Raw genomic sequence first — 24,244 nt, 5'->3', positions numbered from 1 at the left:
GATTTAGTATGCAGAAAACAGGCAACTACCACAAAACTCCTTAATGGAGTGGAGGAGTAACCTAGTGGTTAGTGCAGTGGACTTTGATCCTGTGGAACTGGGTTTGATTCCCACTGCAGCTCCTTGTGACTCTGGGCAAGTCACTTAACCCTCCATTGCCCCAGGTACAAAATAAGTACCTGGATATATGTAAACCGCTTTGAATGTAGTTGCAAAATACCACAGAAAGGCGGTATATCAAGTCCCATTTCCCTTTCCCTATTTGAGATTCTATATGGAATGTTGCTACTAATGGAATGTTGCTACTAATTCAGATTCTAGGTGGAATGTTGCTACTATTTGAGATTCCACATGGAATGTTGCTAGTGGAGGAGTAGCCTAGTGGTTAGTGCAGTGGACTTTGATCCTGGGGAACTGGGTTCAATTCCCACTGCAGCTCCTTGTGACTCTGGGCAAGTCACTTAACTCTCCATTGCCCCTGGTACAAAATAAGTACCTGTATATATGTAAACCGCTTTGAATGTAGTTGCGAAATACCACAGAAAGGCGGTATATCAAGTCCCATTTCCCTTTCCCTTAAATCAGTCACATGGTAGCCTGTTTTCGCATGTTATGGGCTTAACACGCTTTAGTAAAAGGGCTCCTAAATAGAGTCTATCACATATACAGTATATCCAAACAGTGCTGCATATGTCTACCAGTACTATAAACATGGCCAAGACCGAACTTCTTGTCTTCCCACCCAAACCCACTTCTCCTCTCCCTCCACTCTCTATTTCAGTTGATAACACCCTCATGGTCCCCGTCTCATCTGCCCGCAACCTCAGTGTCATCTTCGACTCCTCCCTCTCCTTCTCTGCACATATCCAGCAGATAGCCAAGACTTGTCGCTTCTTCCTCTATAACATTAGCAAAATTCGCCCTTTCCTCTCTGAGCACACCACCCGTACTCTCATCCACTCTCTCATTACCTCTCGCCTTGACTACTGCAACCTACTCCTCACTGGCCTCCCACTTAGCCATCTATCCCCCCTTCAGTCCATTCAGAACTCGGCTGCACGTCTTATCTTCTGCCCGGACCGATTACTCATATCACCCCTCTCCTCAAGTCACTTCACTGGCTTCCGATCAGGTACCGCATACAGTTCAAGCTTCTCCTACTAACCTACAAATGCACTCGATCTGCAGCCCCTCCTTACCTCTCTACCCTCATCTCCCCTTATGTTCCTACCCGTAACCTCCGCTCTCTAGACAAATCCCTCCTTTCAGTACCCTTCTCCACCACCGCCAACTCCAGGCTCCGCCCTTTCTGCCTCGCCTCACCTCAAGCGTGGAACAAACTCCCTGAGCACATACGCCAAGCCCCCTCCCTGCCCATCTTCAAATCACTGCTCAAAGCCCACCTCTTCAATGTCGCCTTTGGCACCTACCCACCACACCTATACTCAGAAATCTAAACTACACCGACTTGACATTTTGTCCTTTAGATTGTAAGCTCATCTGAGCAGGGACCGTCCTTCTTTGTTAAATTGTACAGCGCTGCGTAACCCTAGTAGCGCTCTAGAAATGTTAAGTAGTAGTAGTAGTAATTAGTGATAGTAGAGGCAATAAATGATAACTGAGCAACAGAACCCTTCTGTAGACAATTTGTCTTATAATATATTGTTTTCTATTGCTCAATAGCTACTGCTGGGATTGATCACAAAGTTTGTCTGTGGAATCCATATGTTGTCTCTAAACCGACTGGCATTCTACAAGGGAATATGGCCAGTGTAATGGCTGTCCAGTTCATGGTGGGGCGAAAGCTGCTTCTTAGCTTCTCTAAAGACAAGGTAAATATCTTGTGGACCGAAAACTAATACGTGACTCTATTTATTTATTTGTTTTATTTAAAACATTTGTATCCAGTTCCGATGATACGTAAGTTACACAGCATACATCCAAACAGCTCCCACGTTGGTTAAATAAGTAAACTTGGGGAGGGAAGGGGGGAATTCAGGCTGGGAGGGGATTTGTTATATTCTAGATTTAAACTGGTTTGTACTGGATTGGTTGGAATTTCCTTCCTTGTTGTAACCAAGACTTTTATGGCTAAAGAGGGGTGGGACAGGGGGAGGGGATGGAGGATATAAAAGGGGGGGGGGAGAACTTGATGATAGATAATAGAAAATTTGAAACTGAAGAAAGCATTTATAAGTCTAGATTTCTGTATTTTTCTAGTGTTAAGTGAATCATTATTTGTCATCAATAACAATGTTGAACTTAAATAGCTAAAAAAAATAGAAGGGTGGAGATAAAGTGTTAAAAGTTTGTTGACGGACGGTACCATGTTGTTATTACTGAGTACAATTTCATATTTGACTATCTGTTACTGATTTTGTTGAATGTGTTTTTTTTTTTTTTTTTGAATTGTCATCGATAAAAATGTTGAACAATAAAACATTTGTATCCTGCTCTATCCAGTAATTCTAGGCAGGTTACTCTTCAAACGTACACAGCATTATCAAACAAACTCAACACACGTAACATACTCTATGAAACGCCAGCTTCAACAACCATCAAAAGCCCTCAATCATCTCCTGAGCTACACAACAGAAGTAATGGACTAGATTCTATATATCATGCCTAAAACAATCTACGCAGAAATGAAATATGCCTAGGTGTAGTCTATAAAGTATGCCTAGATTTAGATGTACTTTATAGAATAAGCCTACATTTCTGCATGGTTTACGGAATATGTCGAGCGCCTGTTGGCTTGACTAAATTTAGTCGCGGGCAGTTACGCCAAGTAAAACCTGGTGTAAATGCCAACACCTAAATTACGTGCAGACCAGGTGTGTTTTATAACAATGTGTATAGGTTTTAGAAACGCCCATTCCATGCCCATGGCCACACCCCCTTTTCAACTATGCAACTTAGAATTTATGTGCATCACATTATAGAATACTAGTAAAAAAAGGCCCGTTTCTGACACAAATGAAACGGGCACTAGCAAGGTTTTCCTCGGAGTGTGTATGTTTGAGAGAGAGAGTGTGTGAGCATGACTGTGTTAGAGAGAGAGAGAGAGAGTGAATGTGCGAGTGTGTGTATGTGACAGAGAGTGAGACTGGGTGTGAGTGTGTCTGTGAGAGAGAGAGTGTGTGTGTGAGTATGAGAGTGTGTGCCAGGGCCCCCCCTCCCTCCCAGTTCCAGGGTCCCCCCTCCCTCCCACCCTCTGAGTTCCAGGGTCGTCCCCCCCTCCGAGTTCCAGGGTTGTTGTCCCCCTCCCTCTCTCCGAGTTCCACGGTCGTCCCCTCCCTGCCTCTGAGTTCCAGGGTCGTCCCCTCCCTGCCTCCCTCCGAGTTTCAGGGTCCCCTCCCTCCCCTGCATTATGCTCTCTCCCCTGCATTCATCCATATGCAGGCAACATCCTCTGTGCCCTGCCCCCTCCATCCATCCATGTGTAGCATCTCTCCCCTGCACCCTCCACCTCCCTCCGAGTTCCAGTGTCCCCCTCCCTCCCTCCCTCCCAGTTCCAGGGTCCCCCCTCCCTCTGTCCCTCCATCCCTCCCTCCCAGTTCCAGGGTCGTTCCAGAACGTTGGAGGAGTGACGTCAGCAGGTGGTTACAATCCCAGTGACACACATTGGAATGTTGGAGGAGAACGTTGGAGAAGTGATGTCAGCAGGTGGTTACAATCCCAGTGACACACATTGGAATGTTGGAGGAGAACGTTGGAGAAGTGATGTCTGCAGGTGGTTACGATCCCAGTAAGACACATTGGAATGTTGGAGGAGCAAATTATTATATTAGATGCTTCTACTATTTGCTTGTTAAGTGGCAACTATTGGCACTGATTGGCTTGTTAAGTAATTAAGTTGTGCACACAAATCCAGAATATGACTAGAATTGTGCGTGCAACTTAGTTCGCACAATAGAGAATCCGGGGGGAATTTGAACTCTGCTGTAAGTTATATGAAATATCAACTTCATCAAGTATCAAAAGCTTCTACCAAAGAATATGCCTTCAACCATTTCCTGTACTGGAAAATAGAAGTAATTTGTCTGATTTCTGCTGCAAGTGAATTCCACAACATTGCACCCCCTATGTATAAAATCGAGGAGCGATAAGTGTTCAGTATGACAATTCTAAAAGATGGAACACCCAACTACAATTTATCAGCCAAGTGCAAAGTGCACATAGGTCAATAAATTGTACAGCGCTGCGTTAAATTGTACAGCGCTGCGTAACCCTAGTAGCGCTTTAGAAATGTTAAGTAGTAGTAGTATATTCTTAAACAACTCACCAGGCTGATAGGAGTTTTATTGTTCAAAGCTTTATGCATCAGTCAGCAGTGGCATAGCCAAGGGTGGGCCTAGGCCCAGTGGCGTTCCTGGGGGAGCTGGCACCCGGGGCGGATCGCCGATGCGCCCCCCCCGATGCAGCGCGGACACCCCCACCCCTGGCGAAAGGACACCTCCGTGACGGAACCACCACCCCCGGCCGGGTGCACGCCGCCGGGGGGGGGGGGGGGGGTGCCGCGCTTGCCTGTCCTTCGTTGTTCCATGCTTCTTCTCTGCCCCGGAACAGGAAGTAACCTGTTCCGTGGCAGAGAAGAAGCATGGAACAATGGAGGACAGGCACGCGCGGCACCCCCCCCCCGGCGGCGTGCACCCGGGGCGCACCGCACCCACTGCCCCCCCCTAGGAATGCCACTGCCTAGGCCCACCCACTTTGGACTCAGGCCCACCCAGTAGCAGCACATCTATGATGTGGTTGGCAGGGATTCCGAAGCCCCACTAGCTGAAAACTCCCAACAACTGTCCCTCCTGCATACCTTGTAAATAGCAGATCTTCACCTGCAGCAAGCAGCGACTGATACTGCTCACACCAGCCCCATAGCCTTCCCTCTGATGTATTCCCGCCTATGCGGAAACAGGAAGTTGCAGCAGTGGGAAGGCTGTAGGGCCAACATGACCAGTGTGTATTAGTTGCTTCTCACTGCCAGTGAAAATCTGCTATTTAAAAGATACGCGGGAGAGGGGAGATGTTTGAGACCATATGGCATGCAGGCGAGAGAAGGAGAGACCAAATCACCTGTAGGACTGGGTGGGGTTCTTCTGCCCACCCATCTTGGGCCCAGGCCCACCCAAAATTGGGTGTCTGGCTACGCCCCTGAGTCAAAGAACTGTAAATTTCCCCTGCATGAGATTGGAAGCCAATGAGACTCTTTCAGCAATGGGGAGATGTGTGACCATTTTGGCAACCCGAACAGCATATGAGCCAGGGCATTTTGTGCAATTTGGAGGGCTCTAAGTATATCATTTGTAAGTTCCGAGTATAGGGAATTATAATAATCCAACAGAAGCATAGCAAAGGCTTGACCTACAGACCTAAATTAGCAAAAGTTAGATAATCTTTGTCTTCTTAATAATCTGTGTTGAAAGAAAATATAGGAAATGTAGCTCTTTTATCTCTCTGCAGAAAGTGATGAAGCTTCTGGATGGTGCACCTGGTGATCATGAGTGCAAAAAGTTGCTTACCTAAAGTTATTACTTCAGAAATGATCCCAATGCACTATGCTATCTTTTAAGTATAGAACTGAAAGATCGACAAAGTACAGCATTTCACTCAGTGAAACAAGACTTATAGTAACCTTCAATATACTGCATTTCTCACCTTTTCTAAACTCTGGGGGCCAGATGCACTAAACTTAACAAGCCATTAACGAGCAAGTAGTAAACCCTGGCATGCACTAAACACTTTTTTCCGACGACGGTAGCAGCTAACGAAAATGGAATGCAGACGAGCAAATTGTGTAGAAACCCTATTGTAATGAGATGCACTAACCTTTTCCGATTGCCACAACGCTGGAAAATCTAATGAGAGGTCTGTACGGGATTGAAAAACTGTTACAAAAGTAAAAAAACAAAAAAAATTGGGGAAAAAAAGTCAAGTGCTTGTCAGTGCAATAATAAAAACATCTATTTTGGCCATCATTCCCCCCCCCCCCCCCCCCCCCCCCCCCGAAGATGCCACGCTGCTCACCCCCTCCGATGCACCACAATCCAGAGGACAATGCAGTTGAGGACGCCCATCCAAAAAAACACCCATTTTGGCCGCCCCCCCCCCCTGCAATAATAAAAACATCTTTTTTGGCAGTGCTTCACTAAGCTGATAGACCTGGAAGTCCCTGAGCCAATCACAACGCGTTAGCTCAGCTAAACGCGCTGTGATTGGCTCAGGGACTTCCAGGTCTATCAGCTTAGTGAAGCACTTCCAAAAAAGATGTTTTTATTATTGCAAGGGGGGAAGGCAGCCAAAATAGGTGCCCATCCAAAAAAAAAAAAAACCCGTCCATTTTGGCCCCCTTAATAATAAAAATGTCTTTTTCGGCAGTGCTTCACTCAGCTGAGACCTGGAAGTCCCTGAGCCAATCACAATGCGTTTAGCCGAGCTAAATGCGCTGTGATTGGCTCAGAGACTTCCAGGTCTCTCAGCTGCCAAAAAAGACATTTTTATTATTGCAGGGGGGAATGATGGCCAAAATGGACTTTTTTTTTGAATGGGCGTCCTCAACTGCACTGTCCTCTGTTGAGCCGTATCTGAGGGGGTGAGCAGCGCGGCGTTTTCGGCCGGCACAGGGAGGCGTATTTGGCATGCGCAGAGCAGCCAGCATAACGCTTGGCTGCTCTGCGCATGCTCGACCGGCCGACTGTTTAACGATGGAATAGAGAATGCAAGTGAGCTACAAGGAGCAGCTCATTTGCATTCCTTTTTCTTGATGCATGCCCGTTCCTTACCGATTCGCTGAGGGAATCGGTAAGGATAGGGCTTTAACGAGTCTTTAGTGCATCTTGCCCTGGGCCCCTTTGACTAACCTCTGGAAACATTTGACAGCAATCCCTTTAATTCTGAAGAAAGCTGGCTTAAATCCCACTTACCCTTGAATGTGGGCTATTGTTTGGCAGTGAGGATGATTATTTGGAGCTGTTTTGCTTTAATTTGTAGAACTTAAGTAACAAAGTGCTGACTCCATCCCCCAAACACCTCCAAGATAGCTGGCTTTGTGTTTGGCGTTAATCACAATATTCCGAGGCTCTTAGCCAGTTAAGTCCCAATGAATATTAGCGGCTAGCCCCAACCAAGGTATTTAACCGGTCAGCAGCTGGCTAAATTGTTTTGAATATCAGGCAGCATATTACTTTATCTATTTCATAAATGGCTTAAAACTTTGCTTGTACTATATACGCTATTTGCTGAGGCAACAATGTCTGGTTGTATATGGAGAAAAAGTTTAATTTTCAGTATGAAAAATGCAGAGATATGATGAGGTTTTCATGTTTGATTTTTATGTCCCTGAATATACAAACCAACAATAGTAAAACAGAACGAAGCTGGGCAACACATGGAAAGATGAAACATCAATAATGTTTATCCTTTTTCGTTGTGCAGGTGCTAAGGATCTGGGATATTCACCATCAACTGTGTATCCAGCGCATCGCTGGCATATTCCCTAAGGTGTTGGATTTTTACTCTGTTTTGTCTTTTCATGACGCCCAAGGGTGGCTTTTTCTTTCCTTTAATAACCAGCTGACATTGCTGGAGATGAAGCAAGAGACAGGTACAAGAGTCACGAGCCACGAAAAACCAGTCACTTACGTTCTCTACAATTCCATTTTCAAGCAGGTACCAAACAGATGTTATAATTCTCTGCAAAGCAAATTAAACATGCGTGCCGTTTCTTTTAGGAGCGATTCTCTCAAATGTGATTAGACAAAGCTGCTAAAAGTTTTGGGCTGGTGTGTTAGACTTACATGAGCTTTCAATATTCCTACCTCATTTAGATGCCATTTTACAAAGGCGCATAATGGCCTACGCACGTCCAGCCTGCACCAAATCAGCATTACCGCCTGGCTACCATGTGTCCAGGGCGGTCATTCTGAATTTGGCACGCACCGAAAACACATGGTAGAAAATATTTTCTGTTTTCTACTGCGTGGCACTTACCTGGTGGTAAACGGCAGTGGATGCGTGCTGCATGCCTACCGCCCGGGTAGCTCGTGAGACCTTACCCCTAAGTCAGTGGGTGTCAGTAAGGTCTCAGGTTGAAAATGGATGCGCGCTGGTTTTTATTTTGCTGCATGTCCATTTTCTGGCCCCTTAAAAAAAAAAGGGCCCTTTTTCCAGGACGTGGCAAAAACTGGCCCAGCACACACCGAAAAGACATGCTCGCACTGCCGCAGGCCACTTTTTGTCACGGCATAGTAAAAGGCCCCTTAACTTTTAGGCCTTGCCTGAGATTATGATTGTTTAACTCAATGATCACCCCTCAACATCCTTTTAAGAACAATACTTTAACAATGAATACGTGAACATTGTATGCGTGCATATATGTGTGTATGTAAATGTATAGATAGATAGATAGATAGATACAAGTGTAGAGAGAGCGAAATTTCCCAATCCATTTACCCAGATAAATGGGTATTTGAAAACTGCCCACTCTCCATTTAAGTGAAAGTATGTAATTATGGCTCTTTAAGTTTATATGGCCATCAGTACCTGCTTGTACTTTGAATACAGCTGCTCTTTGCTGCTGCTCAGAAGCTGCTTCCTGAGGTGACCACGTGGTTTGCCTAAGGACTAAACCAACCCATTTTCAAATTTGATTCAGTTAAGGAACTAGTAGGCATCCATTAACATTCAATTCAATATAATGATTGATATTTCTAAAAAAAAAATGTTAAAACACTTAAAGAAAGAGGCCACTTCCTACTCTATAGGGCTTGAATGATGTCCGTGGCTAGGAATCCAGTTTAGCCTCATTGGAAACTTCATCTTTATAATCGTCTCTCTGTACCAAAGTGAAGGTCTGAAGAATGCATGAAATGCAATTAGTAACGATCCTTTGTGACATTGCATTGTAGGCCAGTGTACAATCATAATAAAATAACGAATTGAACTGGAATGTAATTGATAGTCGGTGCAATGCTTGTCTCCACAGCGCTGTAATGATTCATTAACAGCCTCTAAGATCGCAGATCATTACCTGTATCTCAATAAAAAGTCTATACAAGAGAAAATGTCAGTCAGGAGATACTTCTATTGTGTATATACCCATGACTCTAATTCAGAGTGAGCGAGAGGGGCAGCCACCTGGAATGCAAAGCCCCCTGGAGGTGGGAAAGTGACTTAAATGCAAATGTGATGGGTAGTGGATGAAACACCAGGAAGAAGATTGAAGCTCCTCTCTCAGCCTCCAGGTTGGGGTAGGATTACCATATTTTGTCCTCTCAAAAAGAGGACACATGTCCCGCCCATGCCCCGCCCCTTTCCCATCCTCACCCTGCCCCCTGGGTCACTTATTCCCCTCCCCTGCCCCCCCAGTCACCTCCCCTCCCCTCCCTTACTTACTATCTACTGCCCTGGTGGTCTAGTGATCTGTTCGGGGCAGGAAAGAGCCTCCTCTTTCCTGCCTGGAGCACAGCCCTTGCCCTGCATCCTGTTGCTGTGATGGTCTTGGGATTCAAAATGGCCGCCGAGAGTTGCAGTCTCACGAGGCCACTTCAACTCTCGGTGGCCATTTTGAATCCCGAGATCGTCACAGTGGGGGAAGAAAACAGGGGTAGGATAGTGGGAGATAAGGGGCCTCCCACCCCTTCCATTCTCTTGCAAAAATTAACCCCCTGATTCTATATATGGCACACAAAATTGTGCGTGCAAATTTGGGCTTGTGGTCAATTTACATACACAATTTAATTGTGTAATGAGCCATTAACAATAATGGGCACTAACAACCAATTCAAGTTAATTGGCTCCAATTAAGATTTACACGTGCATCTTGCTAAGCGCTATTCTATTGTTTTAGTGTGCAATTGAAAGAGGGGATGGCAATGGGAGGGGTATGTCGGGGTTGGGGCATTCACTAAAGATGTACGTAGTATTATAGAATTCAGGGGATCTGCGCTTAATTTACACATGAGGTTTCAGCTGGTATAAATCCGATCCTGGCGCTATGTACTATTCTATAAATGGTGTCCAACTCAGAGTGCCGTTTGTAGAATAGCGCTCAGCGTGCATTTTCCCCCCCATTTACTGAATCTAGTCCTAAATGTCTAGCAGTAAGGCATGTATGCACACGCCCCTGAGATGTGTTGGCGGAGGAAGAAAGGAGCAAAGATCAGAATGGAGGTGTGTATAGGTAGGAAGTCATGTGGATGTGCATAAATTATCACTTAGATAAACTCCGAAAGGTAGTTGGAGGTTCATCAGATCCAGTCTTCTATTCCTAAATAGACTGAGCCATATAATCATAGCAAATTTTGAACAGAGAAGCATATATTTAAAATACCAAATACATTTACAGGCAATGTGTTAAAATTGGCGTAATCACAGTCTGTAAAATCAAATATGCAGAACGTTGAAAACCCGAGTTTAATTTGGCTGCCATTTAGATGATTCACCCATCTCTACACCCCCCCCTTTTTTTTTTGCAGGTAATTAGCGCAGATACTGGATCCAAGGTCACTTTCTGGATGATTGACACTGGGCAGAAACTCAAACAATTTACTGGTTGCCATGGTGATGCTGAGATTAGTACTATGGCGCTGGATACCACAGAGACCAGGCTTTTAACTGGTGGCACAGATGGAACAGTTAAAGTATGGAGACAAAATTTACACTATTCCTTCCATCTCTCTCTTCATAGACACTTAAATCAGCTATGCAGGAAAAGCCACTGACGATGAATACTAAATGTACAGAAGGGCTTGAAAACTGCGAAGCCGCGATCAAACCAGAAATCATGGAGTGCAGCACTGTAAAAACTGAATATTGTCAAAGTAGGATTATATGTACTATAGTAGCCCCATGTAAGCCGCATTGAGCCTGCCATGAGTGGGAAAGAGCAGGGTACAAATGTAATTAAAAAAAAATAGTATTTTTTTTTGGGAAGTAATGGACTTCAGTACAGTGTTATGCTTGCTAGAGGCAATTTTCAGACTGCCTGCCTTGTTGTTAAACACACAGGCGCTATTAGCATACTATGATCAGAGATAGGCAGTGGAAGACAAGTGGATGAAAGTGGCAGAAATAGGTGAGGGGGAAGTGCAGGGGAGAGACTGGAAGAGAAGACAGCAGTAGGATGGAAGGGGAGAGAGCCGCTTACAGAAAGAGGTTGAGAGATCACAAGAAATGGGTTGTGGGGGGAGGGGGGGCTGCAGGGAGAGGCAAATGGAAAGAACTTTACCAGACACAGGTTAAACAAAATTGTTCATAATGGTTTTTTTTAATTATTAATATTGATTGATTTATAACAAGTTTTCACCAAGTACAAAACTTGAATTAGGCAATACAGGCTACGAACATTTTCCATCGCAATTAGAACAATAATGTAACAAGAAAAACAGTTATGCCCTCTTTAGACCACCAAAAATTGGGGGAGGGGCCACAAATTCAGGAGAGAAATTAAGGAATAAATGAAAATCTCTCTGACATTAAACTTTACATAATTTTTGTTTCAGTTACAAAAGCTATTAAATGTTTTTGTTTTTTTTTTTTTGGGGGGGGGGCGAGGTTCTGCTTATAATTTTCATATATTCTGTGTATAATTCCATGAAGTATAAATAATAGGTTTACAACTTGTATCTACAGTTCTAGATTATAACCAGAATGAATATGAATTCTAATCCTAACTCTGTATCAAACCCTCTATTGGTAAACATCCCCCCTTCAGTCCATTCAGAACTCTGCATCACGTCTTATCTTCCGCCTGGACAGATATACTCACATCACTCCTCTCCTCAAGTCACTTCACTGGCTTCCGATCAGGTACCGCATACAGTTCAAGCTTCTCCTACTAACCTACAAATGCACTCGGTCCACAGCCCCTCCTTACCTCTCTACCAGTGGCATAGCCAGGCACCCAATTTTGGGTGGGCCTGGGCCCAACATGGGTGGGCAGAAGAACTCCACCCTGTCCGACAAGTGATTTGGTCTCTCCCTCTCTTGCCTGCATGCCATATGGTCTCTCAAACATCACTCCTCCCCCGCATACCTTTTAAGTTGCAGATTTTCACCGGCAGCGAGCAGCAACTAATACACACTGCTCATGTTGGCCCCACAGCCTTCCCTCTGATGCAACTTCCTGTATATGCATAGGCAGGAATATATCAGAGGGAAGGCTGTAGGACCTGTGCGAACAGCATGTATCAGTCGCTGCAGGCGAAGATCTGCTATTTACAAGATATGAAGGGACAGTTGTTGGGAGTTTTTTGGCTGGTAGGGCTTGGGGACCCCTGCCAGACACTTCATAGGTGTGCTGCTACTGGGTGGGCCTGAGCCCAAGGTGGGTGGGCCTGGGCCCACCCGAGCCCACCCTTGGCTACGCCACTGCTCTCTACCCTCATCTCCCTTTACATTCCTACCCGTAACCTCCGCTCTCAAGACAAATCCCTCCTTTCAGTACCCTTCTCCACCACTGCCAACTCCAGGCTCCGCCCTTTCTGCCTCGCCTCACCCCATGCGTGGAACAAACTCCCTGAGCCCATACGCCAGGCCCCCTCCCTGCCCATCTTCAAATCATTGCTCAAAGCCCACCTTTTCAATGTCGCCTTCGGCACCTAACCACCACACCTCTACTCAAGAAATCTAGACTGCATCAACTTGACATTTCGTCCTTTAGATTGTAAGCTCCTCTGAGCAGGGACCGTCCTTCTTTGTTGATTTGTACAGCGCTGCGTAAACCTAGTAGCGCTCTAGAAATGTTAAGTAGTAAGTAGTAAACATCATTGTATTCTGTTGCCTTCAGTTCCATCTACCAAACTGATATCCTTGCTTTGAAAACTTCTGAATGATGCTTGTTTTCTGTTTGTTCAAGATTTGGGATTTCAACGGGCATTGCCACCATAAATTAAATGCAGGCAGAAACCAGTCGGCAGAAATCTCCCAGATCCTGGTGCTTAACAGGACGATATTAGTTATGGGATGGGAAAGGTACTGTATCCCTCAAATGTGAAATGCACTGTGTGTGTGTGGGGGGGGGGGGGGGGGGGTTTGACTGACATCTTTTCCAATTCTGGGCAAATTTGGTGGGAGAAATAATTTCCATTGGGTTGGGCACCCCCAATAATTTTGAAAAGTTGGCTCCAATTCAGTGGCGTAGCCAACTTTGGGTTCAGGCCCACCCAGTAGCAGCATACATATGATGTGGCTGGCAGGGATCCCCAAGCCCCACCAGCCGAAAACTCCCAACAAGTGTCCCTCCTGCATACCTTGTAAGTAGCAGATCTTCGCCTGCAGTGAGCAGTGACATACATACTGCTCGCACCAGCCCCACAGCCTTCCCTCTGATGTATTTCTGCCTAGGTGGAAACAGGAAGTTGCATCAGAGGGAAGGGTGTGGGGCCAACACAAGCAGTGTGTATTAGTTGCTGCTCTCTGCTGGTGAAAATCTGCTATTTAAAAGGTATACGGGAGAGGGAGGATGTTTGAGAGACCATATGGCATGCAGGCGAGAGAAGGAGAGACCAAATCATCTGTGGGATGAGGCCAGTGGTGTGCTGGAGCGGGCTCTCACAGGCTCGCGAGAGCCGTTTGTTAAGTTTTAAAGAATTTTGGGAGCTGGTTGTTAAAGTAGGCCTCCCCATGGCTACTTTAACAACTGACTCCCAAAATGTGGGCTTGGGCCCCCTCCTGAATTCTCTTTTACTTTGCTGGCAGTGATGCTGGCCCCACCAGCCAAGTAAATAGACTGCTGCTGCTCCCTGCTCCTTGTTTCTGACTCTAAGCATCAGGCTGGGACTTTTCTTGCAAGCGCAAGAAAGTTCCATCATGCTGCTCAGAGCCAGAAACAAGCAGCAGAGAATGGTGGCAGTCCATTTATTGGCTGGTGGGGCTCGGCAAAGGTATGCCTAGCGTGCCCGCACAACGGGAGGGGAAAGACAGGCATGTATTCCCCCCTCCCCCCAAAAAAACATTTTTCAGGGCCAGCTATGCCAGGAGAGAGAGCCCGTTGTTAAAAATTTACCAGCACACCCCTGGATGAGGCGGGGTTCTTCTGCCCACCCATCTTCGGCCCAGGCCCACCCAAAATTGGGTGTCTGGCTACGCCCCTGCTCCAATTGTCTTGGCATATATAAACAAAGCTTGGACTTACCTTTGAGATATTTCTCTGGTAACCATGCAATATGGTGAGCATTCGGTTTAGGATGAATCTTAATAAGAATGTAGCCTCTCTTGAAACGTGTCCTGTCCCTCTAACAAGAAAAGCACAAAAGATATAAGACAGAAAAGAGTGTTTGCTATCTCCTCCTCCTCCTCCACTTCTCTAAAAAGTTACATGACTCAGATCGGCAGGTGAGAAAGGAAAAACATGGAAACAAGTGCCAGCCATTGCAATGAAGACGCATCATCTGTGAATATTTCATCATGTATCCTGCCCATTCACCATAAAATATGGCAGATGTGCCATATCTGATTCCAAATCAGTCAAATAAAAATATGTTGACCATCCTGCTTATAATCGAAATAGAAAAACGTCTATATTGCGACCCAAATCGGGAGATAGACGTTTATCTCACAAAAACGAATAAAGCGGTATAATCGAAAGCCGAATTTGGACTTTTTCAACTGCACTCCGTCGCGGATGTGGACAAAGTTGATGGGGGCGTGTCGAAGGCGTGGTGAAGGCGGAACTGGGGCGTGCTTATTGGGCGATCAGAGATGGGTGCCTTTCGCTGATAATGGAAAAAAATATGTGTTTTTAGCGAGAATTTAGGGCACTTTTCCTGGACCCTGTTTTTCCATGAATAAGGCCCCAAAAAGTGCCCTAAATGACCAGATGACCACTGGAGAGAATCGGGGATGACCTCCCCTGACTCCCCCAGTGGTCACAAACCCCCTCCCACCACAAAATATGCCGTTTCACAACTTTTTATTTTCACCCTCAAATGTCATACCCACCTCCCTGGCAGCAGTATGCAGGTCACTGGAGCAGTTATTAGGGGGTGCAGTGGACTTCAGGCAGGTGGACCCAGGCCCATCCCCCCCCCCCACCTGTTACACTTGTGCTGGTAAATGGGAGCCCTCCAAACCGCCCCCCAAACCCACTGTACCCATATGTAGGTGCCCCCCTTCACCCCTTAGGGCTATAGTAATGGTGTAGACTTGTGGGCAGTGGGTTTTGAGGGGGATTTGGGGGGCTCAACACCCAAGGGAAGGGTGCTATGCACCTGGGAGCTCTTTTACCTTGTTTTTTAATTTTTTTTAAGTGCCCCCTAGGTTGCCCGGTTCGTGTCCTGGCATGTGAGAGGGACCAGTGCACTACGAATCCTGGCCCCTCCCACGAATAAATGTCTTGGAGTTATTCGTTTTTGAGCTGGGCGCTTTCGGTTTCCATTATCGCTGAAAAACAAAAACGCCCAGCTCAAAAAAAGATAAACGTCCATGTTTTTCGAAAATACGCTTCGGTCCGCCCCTTCACGGACCCGTTCTCGGAGATAAATGCCCATGGAGATAGACGTTTCCGTTCGATTATGCCCCTCCATGTGAGATAGCATAGATAAAAGAGTCAATATTGAACTGCTTAAGTTGATGGATTTTTTTTAAAAATGCCTGCTGCGGCATTAAAAAAAACCCCAAACATATATTCAAAACCATTACACTTAGGGGGTAATTCTCAAAAGGACACCTAAAATTCTGCACTGGGATATAATGTACTAAGTGCAAGTTCTACAACATTATAGCGTAAGCTCACAGGCACGTATATGCTAGTACTCTATAGATCACAGTTGGCGAGCTTATGCATAATCACTTATATACAATGTATGTTTTCTGAAATATTTTTAAAGATGTTTATGAAGACCTCAGTGGAGAAGTTAGATGGAAATATTCACTTTTTATTCATCAAAATAGTTCTCCCAAATTGTCACTGGTCCTCGTTATATTTACCTTTTTATTTGTGTTAAATTTCACCAAATTATCTAAATCATACACAGTTTCTTCAATTTATAATTAGAATCAAAATCTTATCTTAATTGCTGGGCAGACTTATACGCTCTGTGCCCTGAAAATGACAGATACAAATCAAAGTAGGGTATACACAAAAAGTAGCACATATGAGTTTATCTTGTTGTGCAGACTGGATGGACCGTGCAGGTCTTTTTCTGCCGTCATCTACTATGTTCAGGGCCGGTCTTAGCAAGTGTGGGGCCCTATGCAGACCAATTTGGTGGGGCCCCATCCTAGCCCCGCCTACCCTAGCCCCACCCCCACCCTAGCTACACCCCATTGATAAGATTATTCCATTTTTAGAACATTTTTTTATTTATGAAATTTCAAATAAAGACAAATGAAGCTAAACTTGTACAAAAAAAACTGATTGAAATAATAAGCACAATGCTATCATGAAACCTCCCCTCCCCAGAAATTATTCAGTTCAAGTCCACTACAATTAGTAGCGGGCCCAAGCCGGGGCTGGGTGCCGCGCCGGTGGTGGTGGGAGTGGAGTGGCCGAGCCGCAGGAATGGAGATAATCTCAGGCGACTAAGGCGAGCAGCGGCCGGAGCAGAGGCACGAGCGAGGCAGAGTTGAGGCGCTGCGCGGGGCCCCCTTAGGCGTGCCGTGCGGGGCCCCCTTAGGCGCGGGGCCCTATGCGGTCGCCTTGGTCGCCTCTGCCTAAGTCCGGCCCTGACTATGTTACTATCCAGCTTATAATCAAAACTTTTCGTCGGTGATCTTCTGACACAAATCGGGAGATCGCCGACAATTTCGCAAAAGCGGCTAAAAGCGTATAATCGAAAGCTGGCTTTTTAACAGCATCGCCGCTTTCCTGTCGCCTCGCCGGCGAAAGTTCAAGGGGGCGTGTCGCCGGTGAAGCGAAGGTGGAACATGGGCGGGCATGGGCGTGGCTACCAGATGACCGGCTTTCTGCGATAATGGGAAAAAAAGTGGTGTTAAGCGGTATTTGGCCGGGTTTACTTGGTCCTTTTATTTTCACGACTAAGTCTCAAAAAGGCGCCCCAACTGACCACATGACGACCGGACGGAATGGGGGATGACCTCCCCTTTTGTAGTATGGGAGGGGGTTGGTGACCACTGGGGGCAGTGGTCACCAACCCCCTCCCATACTACAAAAGTTAAAATGAAAACCTTTTTTGCCAGCCTGTATGCCAGCCTCAAATCCTGTACCCACCTCCATGACAGCAGAATGTGTTGTATCATCTGACAGCCTTTCCGTGGTTGCGATGTGGCTCTCGGGTGAGTGTGACACCTTTTCTGTTAGGTGCCCTGCAGAGTCACATCAGCAATGCATTGTGGTGGGTGTAGGGTACTGGACTCTACTCCCATGGTGCTTTTCCCCCCTGCTAACTGGGTCAGAGTGTGCCCTGTTTTGTTTCCGGTAGTCCATTCGGTAGTGGCCATTTTTGTAAGGCAGTTTTAGATCCCTTTCATGTGTTACCCACGTTAGAAAACGTTATTACCTTGAATGTTGCTGAAAGAGGGCATTGTACAGCAATTCTGCAAGCTCGGACCTACTGCTAATCTCAGTATCAGGGAGACTCTTTGCCAGTGGGGCACAACCTCTGATCTGCAGTTAACTGAGTAAACCTGCTTATTCCAATAAAGCACTTTTTCAAAGACATTAGTCTTCAGGTGTCAACTGCTGTGCCAAGGTTATACAGCAGCAACAAGTCCTAGAGGCCTGAGTGTGTGCAGGTCCCTGGAGCACTTTTAGTGGGTGCATATTTGTAGGTAGGGGGTTTGGGGGGGAGGCTCAGCACCCACAGTAAGGGAGCTATGCATGTGGGAGCTGTTTCTGAAGTCCACCACACTGACCCCTAGGGTGCCCAGTTGGTGTCCTGGCATGTAAGTGCACTACAAATGCTGGCTCCTCCCACGACCAAATGCCTTAGATGTCGCCGGGTTGGAGATGGCCGACATTTTTTTCTATTATCGCTGAAAAACAAAACCGGCCATCTCAAACCCAGCGACATCCAAGGCATTTGGCCAGTCTAAACCGTATTATCGTAAAAAAAAGATGGTCGGCCATCTTTTTGATAATACGGTTCCGGCCAGCTGTTGCGCCACTGCCAAAATAGATCGCCGGTGATCTATTTTGCCGGCGACATTCGATTATTCCCCTCCACGTTACTATGTGTCAGCGCCGGGGGTTCTTATGGTCCGATATGAATCATGTTTCGCCTGTTGGCTGTATCAAGAATCCACCCCCTATCCAAAATAATTTTTTATATTTATTTATTTATTGCATTTGTATCCCACTTTTTCCCACCTATTTGTAGGCTCAAAGTGGCTTGCAGAGTGTGGTTACGACATAATTATTTCGTGATAACAGGTACAATTCTTATAGTTTGAATGTTGGTAAGAGAAGATAGGCATAGTCGTTACATGATAACAGGTACAATTCTTACTACTACTACTACTACTACTACTATTTAGCATTTCTATAGCGCTACAAGGCGTACGCAGCGCTGCACAAACATAGAAGAAAGACAGTCCCTGCTCAAAGAGCTTACAATCTAATAGACAAAAAATAAATAAAGTAAGCAAATCAAATCAATTAATGTGAACGGGAAGGAAGAGAGGAGAGTAGGTGGAGGCGAGTGATTACAAGTGGTTACGAGTCAAAAGCAATGTTAAAGAGGTGGGCTTTCAGTCTAGATTTAAAGGTGGCCAAGGATGGGGCAAGACGTAGGGGCTCAGGAAGTTTATTCCAGGCGTAGGGTGCAGCGAGACAGAAGGCGCGAAGTCTGGAGTTGGCAGTAGTGGAGAAGGGAACAGATAAGAAGGATTTATCCATGGAGCGGAGTGCACGGGAAGGGGTGTAGGGAAGGACGAGTGTGGAAAGATACTGGGGAGCAGCAGAGTGAGTACATTTATAGGTTAGTAGAAGAAGAATTCTTATAGTTTGAATGTTGGTAAGAGAAGATAGGCATAGTCGTTACATGATAACAAGTACAATTATTACTGTTTAAGGATGTCTTAAACATTCCGTTCTGAAGTACAACATTTAACTTACAGTTCTACAAACATAGGGGGTGGATCCTAGCCAGCAGGTGAAACATGATTCATGTTATACCATAAGAACCCCCGGAGCCAACACCATTAAGATAAGTTTTTGATTCTAATTATAAATTGAAGAAACTGTGTATGATTTTGATTTCAATACTGTATAATTTAACCTCAGCATAGATTCTGGACACAGAATTCAGTTTATAGGATGTGCTGTATCATCCTTATACTGCACAAATTTCAGTTTTTCTGAGTCTTTCAATATTCCAATATAGCCAATTTATTTTCAAGAGGAGAGAGGGAAGAGGTGATGATGGTGGTTGTGGAGTCTGAGGCATAAAGTCTCTGGATAAAAGACTTCATTAATCACCAGCATCCAATATGCTAGATTTTTTTAAAATAAAAAAATGACCTCTATTGCAACCGCTAATATGATCAATCATACAGGGAACAGTTGTACTATGGAAGGTGTGGCCAAAAGATTATGAATGTGCGACAGACTGTATACAGATATGACAGAAGACTTGATCATTTATTTTCATACTTGCTGGATTCTTTTGATTATGAGCTGCATTCCGATATGAAGCATGAAAAGAAAAGGCAGAGCAGATTCTTTGTGAGGTCAATATTTAATAGCATGATATGTAATCAGTCAACCAAATAGCTTAGATTTAAGTTGGTCTGCTGGATATGTTGTCCTGAAGGTAAACAGATACATGTTCTGTTTAGAATAGCCATTAATTAAGGTGACATAGAGGGGCATAATCGAACGGCGCCGGCCAAATAGATGGCCGGCCATCTCTATGTCTGGCGCCGTAAAGCGGCGGCAGAACCTTATTATCGAAAAAGATAACCGGCTATCTTTTGTTTCGATAATACGGTTGGAGCCGGCCAAATGTCAGCATTTGGGCCGGCTTTAGAGATGGCCGGCATCGGTTTCTGGCGATAATGGAAACTAATGCCGGCGATCTCAAACCCGGCCAAATGCAAGGCATTTGAACGTGGGAGGAGCCAGCATTTGTAGTGCACTGGCCCCCCTGACATGCCAGGACACCAACCAGGCACCCTAGGGGGCACTGCAGTGGACTTCAAAAATTGCTCCCAGGTGCATACCTCCCTTACATTGTGTGCTGAGCCCCCCAAATCTCCCCCAAAATCCAGTCCCCACAACTCAACACCACTACCATAGCCCTAAGGGGTGAAGGGGGGCACCTACATGTGGGTACAGTGGGTTTTGTGGTTTTTTGGAGGGCTCAACATTAACCACTACAAGTGGAACAGGTAGGGGGGGAATGGGCCTGGGTCCACCTGCCTGAAGTGCACTGCACCCACTAAATACTGCTCCAGGGACCTGCATACTGCTGTCAGGGAACTGGGTATGACATTTGAGGCTGGCAAAAAAAAATTTTTGTTTTTATTTTTTTAGGGTGGGAGGGGGTTGGTGACCCCTTGGGGAGTAAGGGGAGGTGATCCCCGATTCCCTCCGGTGGTCATCTGGTCATTTGGGGCACTTTTTTGAGACTTGGTCCTAAAAATAAATGGACCAAGTGAAGCCGGCGAAATGCTTGTCAGAACCGGCCATCTTTTTTCCATTATCAGGCGAAGCCGGCCATCTCGTAAACACGCCCCCATCCCGCCTTGAAGATTGGCCAGCTCCGTGACGGAAAGCAGTTGGTGCCGGCCAAAATCAGCTTTCCATTATACCGATTTGGCCGGGATCAGGAGATCGCCGGCCATCTCCTGATTTGTGTCGGAAGATGGCCAGCGATCTCTTTCGAAAATAAGCTGGATAGATAAAGTTAACCAGATAAGGGGCAATTCTGAAACTTAGGTGCTAACATATATGCATCCATTATGCACATAAATGTTCCAAAATACAGAACTCATCAGCCTGACTCTTATGCAGGGCCCGTAGATCTAACCATGCTTCTCCTCTACTTGCTAAACTTCATTTGCTGCCCATTTACTAAAGGCCTATTTTCATAACTGTTTTGCCTTGCTCACAAAACTCTCCACCTCAGCTTACCTTCCTATCGGTCCTCCTGAATCATACCCTATACACCCAACTGCTATTGCAGATCGCTAGACGCAAATCATCTGACTCTAATGTCACCCCAAATGGCCCACTACAAGTCTATGTGCTCTTTAGCTTTTTTTTTTTTTTTACTGCCCCAAAATTCTGCAACGACCTCCCATCCTCAATTAGATCTGAGGCTTTCTTTCAAAAATTCAAACAGCTCTTGAAAACTCATCTCTTTCAGCTGGACTTTGAGCCCACAACCCCACTCACTTCAGGGGTCCTGACTGGTTATCATGGGGCCAGGCACCCCAGCCTCTCTACTCTGCCACTGTACCCCTTCCTTGAATGAATGATGAATTGGGGTTCCTTTCTGCTTTTTTAAATCTTATTGTGATGTTTTTTTTCTTTTGTTAACCACTTCAGTCAACTTTTGTTGAACTTGCAGTATATCAAGATTCTTAACAAACTATAAACTATTTACATACATATGTGCATAATTTCCAGCTATGTACTGTGCTATTCTGTGAATACCTATTTAACTTACATTTGGACCGGATTCACTATTAGCATTGAAAAAAAAAATGGTGCTCACTGCCATTCTATAATGGGCACCCAAAGATGAGCATCTATTATAAAATAGCATTGAGTGCCCATTTCATAAGTACATAAGTAATGCCACACTAGGAAAAGACCAAGGGTCCATTGAGCCCAGCATCCTGTCCATGACAGCGGCCAATCCAGGCCAAGGGCACCTGGCAAGCGTCCCAAACGTACAAACATTCTATACATGTTATTCCTGGAATTGTGGATTTTTCCCCAAGTCCATTTAGTAGTGGTTTATGGGCTTGTCCTTTAGGAAACCGTCTAACCCCTTTTTAAACTCTGCTATGCTAACCGCCTTCACCACGTTCTCCGGCAACGAATTCCAGAGTTTAATTATACGTTGGGTGAAGAAAAAGTTTCTCCGATTTGTTTTAAATTTACTGCACTGTAGTTTCATCGCATGTCCCCTAGTCCTAGTATTTTTGGAAAGCGTGAACAGACGCTTCACATCCACCTGTTCCACTCAACTCATTATTTTATATACCTCTATCATGTCTCCCCTCAGCTGTCTCTTCTCCAAGCTGAAAAGCCCTAGCCTCCTTAGGGAAGTCGTCCCATCCCCGCTATCATTTTAGTCGCCCTTCGCTGCACCTTTTCCAATTCTGCTATATCTTTCTTGAGAAGCGGCGACCAGAATTGAACACAATACTCCAGTTGCGGTTGCACCATGGAGCGATATAACGGCATTATGACATCCTCACACCTGTTTTCCATACCTTTCCTAATAATACCCAACATTCTATTCGCTTTCCTAGCCACAGCAGCACACTGAGCAGAAGGTGTCAGTGTATTATTGACGACGACACCCAGATCCCTTTCTTGGTCCGTAACTCCTAATGTGGAACCTTGCATGACGTAGTTATAATTCGGGTTCTTTTTTCCCACATACATCACCTTGCACCTGCTCACATTAAACGTCATCTGCCATTTAGCCGCCCAGTCTCCCAGTCTCGTAAGGTCCTTCTGTAATTTTTCACAATCCTGTCGCGAGTTAACGACTTTGAATAACTTTGTGTCGTCAGCAAATTTTATTACCTCGCTAGTTACTCCCATCTCTAAATTATTTATAAATATATTAAAAAGCAGCGGTCCTAGCACAGACCCCTGAGGAACCCCACTAACTACCCTTCTCCATTGTGAATACTGCCAATTTAACCCCACTCTCTGTTTCCTATCCTTCAACCAGTTCTTAATCCACAATAGGACATTTCCTCCTATCCCATGACCCTCCAATTTCCTCTGTAGCCTTTCATGAGGTACCTTGTCAAATGCCTTTTGAAAATCCAGATACACAATATCAACCGGCTCCCCTTTGTCCACATGTTTGTTTACTCTTTCAAAGAATTGAAGTAAATTGGTCAGGCAAGATTTCCCCACACAAAAGCCATGCTGACTTGGTCTCAGTAATCCATGTCCAACGCCCAACTTTAGGTGCTGGGACTTATGCCTGCTGAAATCAGGTGTAATTTCAGGTGCCCAATTTGGGTGCACATCCCCGGTATCCTATAACACTGCACACAAATTTTAGGAATGCCCCTGACTCGCCCATACAACTCCCATGGCCACGCCCCTTCTTTGGTTATACGCTCTGGGATTTGGGTGCACATTGTTATAGAGTATTGTGTAGCAAAATGTGCACCTAATTCCAAATTGGTGCTGATGAATGCCAATCAAAACCTAATCACTGGCACTAATTGGCTGGTGCACATCTTATATCGGTGCCCAACTTTGGGCGCCATACATAGAATCTGGGGGAATTTGTATTTGCTGTAAACATGAGCGGAGCTTGGGCAGATCATGGACTGGGCTCAAATTTAAATGTGCAACTTACCAAATACTATGAATTATGTGGGTATCAGCAGCACTTGGGACTAATATGGCTGGTGTAAGTACTCATGCATATGCGCAAATATACCCGGTTATACTTTTATCCTAAGTAAGTGCTTATGTTCTTTTATTAAATAGGCTCCTACCCATGTGTCTCTAGGTGCCTAACTGTAGGCATCCTTATAGAGCTAGATTCTATATATCGCACCTAAAATATTGACGCTGAAAAAAATTACGCTTAGGCATATTCTATAAAGTACGCCTAGATTTAGGCATACTTTATAGAATACACCTAGATTTCGGTGTGGTTTATAGAAAACAGTGAGCGACTGCCCACGCAACTAAATGTAGTCATGAGCATTTATGCAAAGTAAAATTTGGTGTATTCTATAACAATGTGCATAGATTTTAGAAATGCCCATGGCCATTCCCCCTTTTCAGCTACGCACATTAGAATTTACGCTCATCACTTTACAGAATATGCTTTGACAGTTGTGCGCTTAAATTCTAATTAATGCAATTAGTGTCTAATTGCTTGTTAATTGGCAGTTATCAGCACTGGGTTGTCAACTCCATTTCCTACGGAGGAGAGACTGAAGGAGGCATTGCATTGTTCATTAATTGAGCATAAACTTTCATCGGTGGAATATTTTCACACTGCTACACCTGAGATTAACCAAGACCCCTGAGGCAGGCCTTAGGGCCGAAACACGGCCGTGTCGGGTCGTTTTTGGAAAATCATTAATTAAGTTGTTTCATATTCCTCCTTGGTTCATCCTCACTTTT

At 45.2% G+C, this 24,244-nt stretch overlaps 1 protein-coding gene across 1 annotated transcript in view; it reads left to right on the top strand.

Annotated features, from left to right (window-relative positions):
* WDR49 (WD repeat domain 49) overlaps window positions 1-24,244 on the top strand; it is a 92,783-nt gene that overhangs the window by 30,807 nt on the left and 37,732 nt on the right. The window contains exons 7-10 of the mRNA XM_030217140.1: window positions 1,684-1,832; window positions 7,435-7,668; window positions 10,476-10,640; window positions 12,857-12,972. Coding sequence (XP_030073000.1) covers window positions 1,684-1,832; window positions 7,435-7,668; window positions 10,476-10,640; window positions 12,857-12,972 — 664 coding nt within the window. The remainder of the gene's footprint in view (window positions 1-1,683; window positions 1,833-7,434; window positions 7,669-10,475; window positions 10,641-12,856; window positions 12,973-24,244) is intronic.

This window comes from Microcaecilia unicolor, chromosome 10, assembly GCF_901765095.1.
Source record: "Microcaecilia unicolor chromosome 10, aMicUni1.1, whole genome shotgun sequence".
NCBI classification, from domain to species: domain Eukaryota; kingdom Metazoa; phylum Chordata; class Amphibia; order Gymnophiona; family Siphonopidae; genus Microcaecilia; species Microcaecilia unicolor.
The sequence above is the reverse complement of the archived record's forward strand: the minus strand, read 5'-3'. Positions and strand labels throughout refer to the sequence as shown.